Source organism: Eptatretus burgeri, chromosome 13 (assembly GCF_056783735.1).
Source record: "Eptatretus burgeri isolate ZD-2024b chromosome 13, Ebu_testis_v1, whole genome shotgun sequence".
In the NCBI taxonomy this organism is placed as follows: domain Eukaryota; kingdom Metazoa; phylum Chordata; class Myxini; order Myxiniformes; family Myxinidae; genus Eptatretus; species Eptatretus burgeri.
This window is the reverse complement of record NC_140973.1, coordinates 49,437,674-49,447,399: the sequence shown is the minus strand read 5'-3', so window position 1 is coordinate 49,447,399 and position 9,726 is coordinate 49,437,674. Positions and strand designations below refer to the sequence as shown.

The 9,726-nt window shown below is 43.2% G+C and overlaps 1 protein-coding gene across 13 annotated transcripts in view; it reads right to left on the bottom strand.

Moving 5' to 3' along the window:
- Positions 1-377: 377 nt before the first annotated feature.
- Positions 378-9,726, bottom strand: part of LOC147014431 (forkhead box protein P2-like) — a 715,070-nt gene continuing 705,721 nt past the window's right edge. For all 13 annotated transcript variants that reach the window (XM_085852376.1, XM_085852371.1, XM_085852374.1 and 10 more), the window contains one exon: positions 378-3,993. In XM_085852376.1, the coding sequence (XP_085708502.1) occupies positions 3,849-3,993 (145 nt within the window). In that variant the 3' untranslated portion in view covers positions 378-3,848. The remainder of the gene's footprint in view (positions 3,994-9,726) is intronic.

Below are 9,726 nucleotides of genomic sequence, written 5' to 3'. Positions count from 1 at the left end.
TCCAGTGGAGGGCAGAATAAGTCAGAGCACACGTCTCACAAACACACCTGAAATAGTCACTTCTAGTATTGAGTGTACTCCAAACACAACCATGGTGTTGCAACTGGACTATGAAATGTACTTTGCAACCCTTTTCGAGGCTATTAAGAAAAAAGGTACAAGTTGCAAGCATATAAAGATTTGAATTCCTTTTGGCCTTAACACACTCAACACAATGTAATTGAAGCACTTGCAAAAGACATCGATTTGTCCCATAATATCTCTGCCACATCCATGCCATAGTTCTCCTTCGACATCGGTTTGGCACAGAATGACAAACGATCTTCAAAGAGAACACAAATCAAATTGGTTGGAAAGAAGAACAGAAAAACAAGTCGTAATCAGACCACTACAGTAAGCCTTTATTAGCATTACTAATCATTGATACTCCAGTGGATGATTTGGTCCTTTCCACAATTGCAATGCAAAACAGAAATTAAAAGTAAAAATAATGAACCAACACATTCAAATACATGCCCTTAATTTGAAGGCGGACTTTCGGCAGTGGCATTATGTTACATTGGAGTACCAAAAAAGGGTCACGCGAAAACATTATGATTGAAAAAAGTACTTATCAACTGATACACATTGCTACAAATATTAGGGGTTTGCAATGTATCATTCTGATAAAAGCAAACGGAACTTCTACACTCATTTCACGGAAACCTACAGTATATCTTTATGCGTACAGTATTCTGCTACGAGCAATACAGTGATTACAAAGCATATGCACATCTTCCAATCAATGTTAGGCTAGAGAGTCCTACCAAATTGTACAGAGTAACCAAAACAAAAATAATCCAAATAGGTTAAAACGGACAAAAGAAAAAGAAAACAATTGGCCTTCCCAATATCATTACTGCTCACAATACCTGGAACACAAATAAAATGTTACACAACCTTCCAAAAAAAAAAAACATTTTTTTTAAAAATAAAAATAAAGAAACTCGTAATGACAAAGCAAAAAAACCTTGCTTGGAGCATAACCACAAAGTAAAACACGAGCACAGAAGTTGCAAAATGCACTGTTTTCAACAGCTGTAAAAGTCTATGGAGGTGCATCCATCCAGCCTCTTATTATTAACTCTAAAAAGACATGCAGAAATTGTACAACTAAGTGCAAAATGTGTGTAGTCTCTTCTTCTTTAATCCAGAGAGGTTTGATGTAGTTGAGGTATGCTTTCTAAAAGAGATGTCTTCTTTGTTTATCTTCATATAGTGTTTAAACATATTTACAATGACGTGGAAAAAAAGAAAGTATTCCAGCTTTTAGCTTCAAACATTTTTGTTCGCTCCGAGTCAGAAAACGACATTGTGCACTTAACAGCTGACGGGTCTACTATGTTACAATGTCTTTCAGACATGGGCCCCTCGCATTTCACTAAAGCTTAGCTTGATAAGTGCTGTAAAGCAGTCTTACAAGAGAAAATGTCTTCTCACGAGAGTCCGTCGGATTGATGAGCTCACATCAGGTACCCGCTGCCTTACGGCTGCAAAGGGTATGTAAGTGACGTCACAAAAAAAGAAGAGGAGGCAGTATGCCTTCCGCCCATATTCAACGATTTGTTTTCACCTTTTTAAGGTGCGTTGGGTGGGCGGCAACAATAACCGACGACTTTCCGTTTCAAATTTTTTTTTCGTTTCCAAAGCGTTTCGTTCCATCTCGATGGTGTCTCTGCGTGTTCGTGGTTGTTCAACAATGGGTGACGAGCGAATGGACAGCATCTGCAGCTTATACGATGGGACTTGCACTGGGTCATTCATTTTGAGGAATGTAGGATCTGTGACGTTCAACACGACCATTTGTTATGATAACACATTGCTTCAGAGATGCAGCTTTGGTTCCAGGTAACTGAAGCTAGGTATTTCTTCTTGAAGTAGGTTAGGTTAATATTTTTATTTTTAATAACCACAGCAAAATGCCCTTTGTCTTGATTCTAGTCATAGTGTTATTTGGCTTATTTTGGAAAAAAAAACAAAAAAACAAAACAAGGGTGTAAGAAACAACAAAAACTTCAAAATCATCTTTGGTAATTTTGTTGAAATTATCCAAAGGAAAAAAGTTAAATAAATAAATCCTAAGTGTAAGTATAATAAAAACGTAAATCAAACTCTTCATTTAGAGAACGTAGCACCTAAAAAGGTCAGGTAGAGAGGTCTGTTTTCTAAAAGCAAGAGGAGAACTTTGCAGGTTTTTGGTCTTGAAGAAGAAGCATTGGTCAGATGAAGCAGAGAGACGGTGGGCTGGATAGAGGCTCTGAGCCACCCAATATGCACAAACCTTTATGTTAAATCTTTATGTGGTTTTTGTCAACCCATCACTCGCTTGTATTTACATTCTGTTAAAAAAATTTCTACTGGTTCGATGCACCAGGGATAGACAGAGTGATTGCCACCCTTAAAATTATGCAGGACAGCCTTTTCTTAACTCACATATTCCTCTAGGTGTGTGAATACAATTTTGGTTCACGTGACAGGACAGGTAGACAGTGTGTAATAAAGCATTTGTCGTTTTTCTAACTTTTTGATAATTTTGGAAAGCTGCGATAACCCTTTGGTCTGTACCATTCCAAAAAGCAGACATGATCTCTTTGATATGACGAAGAGAGCAGCCTGGAGGAGCTGAGGAACTTTTGGTAAGATCAGAAGGAGACCACGATCTCCGAGGCAGTAAGAACAACTACAGGGCATGAAACTTGTCGGGAGCTCATAGTACGAATACCATATAGTGCCTTAACATTTTAACAAAGCACACTTCTCATGGTCGTTACTGATATTCCTCGTACCATGGAAAATAGGCGAGAGCACTAAACCCTTAACTACCGATATTTCCATCCACTTTTGGCCTCTATTTCCATCCTACACCCTGCCCTGTGTTCTCGTGTAGAAGGAGAGGAGGTTGTAGTGGAGGTGTTGAGAGGTGACAGAGTAAGAGAGGTATTGATTAGCAATGTGCTGAGCTCTTACGCCCGCACTCTTTTGGTCGAAAACGTTGCATTGGGAGACAGAACGGAAGGAGTGATCGCATGGCTCTCCGAGAAGAGGTCTTTCTGTCTCTGCCTGTCTCCTCTTTCTCTTTCTCAATCTCTTACTCTCTTTCTGCTGGAGCTTCCTGGGAATCAAGCTCATACTAAAGCAGCAAAAGGAAAGGAAGAGCCATTAATGGTGGCTGGAGTCCCATTGCTGTTGACGTGGCAAAGCAGTCCAAAGACGACAGAGAAATGCCGGCGGCTTCTTTTCCTCTAAAGCTGGGCAGGAGAAAAATACTGCTAAAAGTTCCGCTACATGCAGGAGAAAGGGAATAAAATGTGTCCAACCCATCGTGTTCAATAACGCTTCACCCGAATTAAAAAATAAACTAACAAACAAATATCAACAATGCAAGACAGCAATTACTAACATAAAAAATTCACAGTCTTTCCCTGCTTCTTTACCCCATATTAACTCTGTCCTTATTCAGTGAAATTCAACAAACCCTTCCAGCCATCTCATCCTCCAGAAACATCATCTCACCCTTCTCATTTTGCCCTCGTCCATGACCAGACGCCAAGGCGCCAAACATTATTTTCATGCATAAAATTACCCTTGCTTACTCCTGGGCCCGCAATTCCAGCAGCTTCCCAGAATATCGCTTGGCAGGGGTGTTAATTAAGATCTTGCCACCAACAGCGAGAACTTCCATCCTCTGGAGATCACCAGCATAGCTCCAAAATGCTTTGGGACAGGAAAAAAAAGAGCCCCAGCATTGTCGTGCTGGGCCTTGAACTGGGGGCTGGTTCAGGCCTCATCACAAGGCCATGGGTCTATCCTTACTGCACCTCCTCGTGCAGAGGTTCCTCATCTGGCCCCGTCTCGTCCGTGATATCGGGGATATGCATGGAGGGTGTGACCAGCGCGAGCGGCCCGTTCACGTCTTCCATCTCCGTTGGCTCTTCCTTTACCTGAAAAGTGTGCCTGTGGATCCATAAAGGTTTCTTGTTAGTTTAGAAGAGCAATAAAAACATCACCTCAATGAGCACAGTTCCACCTTTTCATTGAGCATGTGCATACTTCAATAACACATTATAATCTTCTGGTTTTATCGTCACACAGATGCAACTACTTGTTTCCTTCCTCAACCTCCCCCCTCCCCCGCTCCCTGTCTTTCTGCTGTTCTTTTTGTTCCGTTGCGTCTGAACTCTTGATATGTTCAGTGTTCTAGCTCCAACACGAGCACGGACACTGCATACAAAAAGGTGCCGATGCTGTGCTTCGCACCACCCTGTTCACTGTGCTTGTAATCATATACATGCAGGGAATTTGGAGGAAAATAACGTCTACCTTTTTGAAAGGTAGCATGTGACCTCCAACATGCACGTGCAAATAGCTAGATTAACATCCCCCTCTGAAGAACAGTGTGCTCCATGATGCAGCACCTGCTGTTGCCTCTGTACAATATCGCAGTTCAAGCACCTCTGTACAATATAAATCCATTGATTTATTTTTGCAATGGAACCACTAAATGATGAGAAAAAGCAAATATCAAGTCAATATGAGTGAGGTTATCAACATCAGGAAACCATTCCCAAAGCATCCCGTGCTCATTTTACAACATTTTACAAGTTAGCAATACCTAGCAATGCTCCCATGTACTCTGTAACCTCACTTCATTCGAGAAATGCTATTCGACTAAATAATGCAAGATAGTTCGATTTTACTGAGGAAATTTTAGATTTCTCACACATAGGTAAGATGGAATGAATTTTCAAGTGAATCTCCAGCAGAGGTTGAGTCTTTGGAATTTGTCTATTTGCGATTATTTTTTTATTATTATTATTATTATTTTTACAAATGCAACTTTGTTTTTGTGAAACAGTAAAGAACAGTTTTTGTTTCAAGTTGATGTCTAGTTTGATTGTCACTAACCTGTACAATGAGCTCGAATATATACTTGGGCCACAATTGCAACACTCCACCTAATGGCATATTGGGCAACCAGAAGCTTCGACAACATCGTGAACACAAGGGTGAAATGATTCCACTGACTTCATCATCACGTGTGCTATGAGTTGATGTCAGTGGACTCTGTGCTGCTTAGCATATTCTTAGTGGGGCTGAATCCCGGTGATTGCGGTGGCCAAGGAAGATATTAAAAGTTCATGTCATGGAGTGTAGACTAATCACGAACCACATAGGCACGATCGATAGCGGTATTATCATCACCTTTGAGGAGGTAATTCGACATAAAGGAATGTAATTGGTCTGCAATAATGCTCAGATCTTCAAGGGATGCAATGCAGTCATTCACAGCGACCACAGGAGGGATTAAGATCCAGGCTATGCCACAAAAACATTCCAACAGCCATTACTTCTCCTTGAGCAGCATGCAGAGTAGAAATAATATGATGGAAATGATGACATTAACCTCATGCACTTGCTAAAAAAAAAAAAACCTCCATGATTTTCGTATGCGAAAACATTGGGATTAGTTGTTCTAAAGACTACATTTCATCTTGTCAAGATGCCAATCCTAAAAATCTGAGCACTTGTTAAGACGCACTTTTCTGTTTGCAGATAAAACCCAGTGGCGTGTGGTATAAAGTGACCACGACAATGGACTCTTGCCAAATTTGTCGAGGGACTCTGTAGACCATCAACTTCAAATATTTTAATGGTGCATTTATTTATTTATTATTTTAAAGTTGGAGTGATCTTTGTCTTCATTAGTTACTGAAAGTCTGACTTTGGACTTCAAGTAACTAAGGAAGACAAGAAGGACATACAAATTTGAAATTTATTACAAGAAAATGAAGAGATTAAACAAACCATGTTTACTTCCAAAATTATTATGTTGATGGACTCAATGGAGATGGAGGTCAAGTTGTTCAAGAAAGGTGGTGATGGGTAGACATTGAGGCAGGTTAGGTATGGGAGCATGCACCGGAGAAGCGCATCGCTGTGTCCACAACTCCAGGGGGCTCCGTCTGGCCATCCCCCAGGCAGATGCCTGGCCCATCCCCATCTCCTTGAGATGCTGATCAACCTGCTGCAACCATGAGGCATGTGGTCGGCCCATAGGCCTCCTCCACCCATGAGGCTCTCTTGCTGAGAGAATCTGGTGAGCAGGATCAGCATCAGGAAAATGAGCCACATGTCCATACAGCTGACGCTCAGACTATACAGGTAACAAAACTCATTTGAGTCTCTCTCAGCAACCGCTTGTTGGACACAAAATCCGACCAGCGATACCCAAGAATTCTACGAAGAGACCTGGTACCAAAGGAATTAAGTCTTCATCTCAGATCCCTGGTCAGAGTCCAAGTCTCACATCCGTAGAACAAGATTGGAAGCAACAAGGACCTGAAGAATCGGACTTTCGTCCTCCTGCACTGGTACCGACAGCACTACACTCCATGATCCAGTGAATTCAGGACTCCCCAGGCCTGACCCAGACATCTATTGACCTCTGGCTCACAGCCAGGAGAGACATGAATATCACTGCCAAGGTAATGAATCTCTCAGTGACCTCAACATCCTCACGACAAACTGGTACAGGCAAGATAGCAGCATCCAAGATGTCATTGAAAGCCTGGATCTTAGTTCTGACCCAGGAAACCCGTAATCCCAGCGGTTCCAACTCCTCATTCAGCACCTCGAGGGCCCCCAAAAGGATATTCAGAGTCTCCGAAAAGATGACTGCATCATCTGCGAAATCAAGGTCAGAGATCTTGACATTTCCAAACAATGCACTGCATCTTGATCTCTCTAAAGTCCACCCCAGAATCCAGTCCGTACAAGTGCTGAAAAGTGTGGGGGCCAGTACACACTCCTGAAGAACTCCAGTAACAACTGGAAATAAGTCAGAGATGGGACCGCCACATCTCACAGCACTCTCAGTACCAGAGTATAGCTCAGACATCAGATTGATCAGTTTTGGTTGTACCCCAACAAGTCAGTTTGGTTTGGTTCCAGAGGGCATCCCAATTCACTGAATTGAATGCTTTGCAGAGATCAACATAGGCTGTAAGCAGCCCCTGCCGAAACTCTCGTCTGCATTCAGTGAGGACCCGAAGGGCAAGGACATAGTTAATCACTGACTTATTTGGTGTAAAGCCTGACTGCTCTGGGTGCTGGTACTGAAGCAGATGGCAGAGAGCCCTATCAAAAATTATCCGAGCAAAGACCTTGCCTGGCACTGAGAGCAGCGTCACCCCTTGGTAGTTATTGCAGTCCTGGCGAACACCCTTCCCTTTCCAGAGAGGGAAAACAAGGCCCCATTTCCACTCAGTTGGGATGATGCCTGTGTTCCAAGCAGAGCACAGAACTGCATGCAATGACATGAATACAGCATTTCCACCAGCCTTGAGAAGTTCAGCATGTATGCTACAGATCCTAAGAGCTTTACCCCATTTCAAGCGGGTCACCACAGCCTGTGTTTCCACAAAAGAAGGTGGATCACAATTGACCGGAGGGTCAGCAATAGGGATAGTTATACCGCTGACATCCAACTCAGAAGTTGGTGGACCAGCCTGGTACTGCTACTCAAAGTAACCGGCCCAGCAGTCCTTCACTTTGGACTCCTGTGTCAAGAGCCCACCACCCTCCGCTCTAACTGCAGTATACCGAGGGATGGGCTTGGAGGAATGCAATGGGTGAATTCTTCTGTAAGCAGGATGAGAATCCCTTGACCACAGGTGATGCTCTACCCCTCACAGATTCCCCACATGTAGGCCTCCTTGTCCACCCTCAGCACACCTACAGTTTTATGCCTCAACTCCCTGAAAAGCTCAGCTCTGCCATTCAGCCTGGCCCTGCAATTCTGGTCAATGGTATCCAGTGTCCCTTGAAAGACAAAATTCTTCTTTGCCTCCGGTGAGTTCCAAGACATCCACCAGCAACATCATAGATGGTGGTCCTGTCGGCACTTCACAACTCTTCACGATTCCCCAAAGCATCCAGACTACCCCCCCCCCCCTGCCCCAATCCCCACTCAGCATGTTCGCAAACTCCTTAGCTACCCTCTCATCCTTGAGCTTGCCAACATCCAGTCAAGGCTGGGATGGTACCATTCTCTTGGATTTGAGCTGCAACTTCAAAGTTGCTACAACAAGCCTGTGGTCAGTATCGAGGAACTGAGCACTCCAGTGGACCCTGCAGTTCTAGATTATCCTCCAGTGACCATCTACGAGCACATGGTCAATCTCCTTTGCCACATCACCAGCATTGGAATACTAAGTCCAGCGATGAGCCTGTATGTGCTGAAACCATGAACCAGCCACCCTAAGTCTATGACTTCTTGCAAAGTCATGAAACTTAGTCCTGTTCTGGTTCACAGAACACATGTCTCATCACCATCCCTATCAGTTCCAGTCGATGGATTGAAATCCCCCAAGACAAGAAGAGTATCTCGCCTGGGGCACTGATCAACCACAGACTCCAGCGTGGCAAAGAATGCGTCCTTCTCGGTGAGATTACTCACTTCAGTCGGAGCATATACAGAGATCAGGGAAATGACACCTAAGTAGTGATGAATCCTTAGTCTCATAATATGCTCATTGACTGGTGTTACCTCAATTATCATTGGAATCAGCTTATTGGACACAGGTACAGCAACTCCTTGGGCATGGTAACTCTCAGAGTGACCTGACCAATTGTTGGTGTAACCACCCGCCATGATCTCACCACTATCCGGTCTCCAAACCTCTGAGAGTGCTGCTATATAGATGTTCAAATGCTTGAGCTCAGATGATAACAGAGGCAGGTTATCATCCTCTTTTAGGAATAGGACATCCATTTACCCACCCAAAGGGACCGCCTCAGGCTAACCCAAGGAGACCGCTGTCTGGTGGACGACACCTCAGCACCACCCCAACACACACTAACGCAATCTGACCCGGGAAGGTTACCCCATGGTTTTCGTCCTATCATCAAAGAGTGGGGGTCCTGAAGGCTTTACCCCAATCCCGTCATCTGGTGAGCTGCCTTGCAGAGGGCTTCTGTACAAAAGGTACTCCCATGGAGTGGGTCTTCAATTTTCTTTGCGTTTTTCTTGTGTTTTGCAGAGTGAAGGGTTTTACAGTGGCCGCAGTGCAAATCCTGCCACCAACGTCCTGAAAATCACTGGAGGCATATAGCTGAGATGGATTTTTGAACCATACCTACTTCCTGCCTATTGTCCCAGATTTACATTTCTATTTGAGCAGATTCCATAACGCTGCAGTCAACAATAATGACATGGATGGAAATTGTAGAAATGGATTCAGCAAATTTGGGTCAACAAACTGAAGTATGCGTGATTCAAGTCTTCATCATGGCAATACCCCTTGGAGATGTCTATCCATTGCCGTCTTCCTTTCATTATCTTTGATTTTTTCCTTCATCTCCATCAAGTCCATTGGCTTATTGTTTTTGGAGATACACATCTTTGTTTTGTTATATTATCCTGTTATTTTAACGAGCTCATTGAAGCTTTGAGTGAAGTCCAGTGAACGGTAAAGTAGTATAAGCATATGGATGTAGGATTTAATTGCTGTATGCTCTCTGGTAGAAGTGATAACTGCAACTTGGAAAAAAAAAATTCTTAGTAATTTAAATGTTCACCAATTGGAATGTCTTATGGGATGTATATGCTCTAATTGGTGATTTATTGACTGTATTCATTGAAGACTGACACCAAATGTAGATCAGAGCAAGCAGAGCAGGAAGATG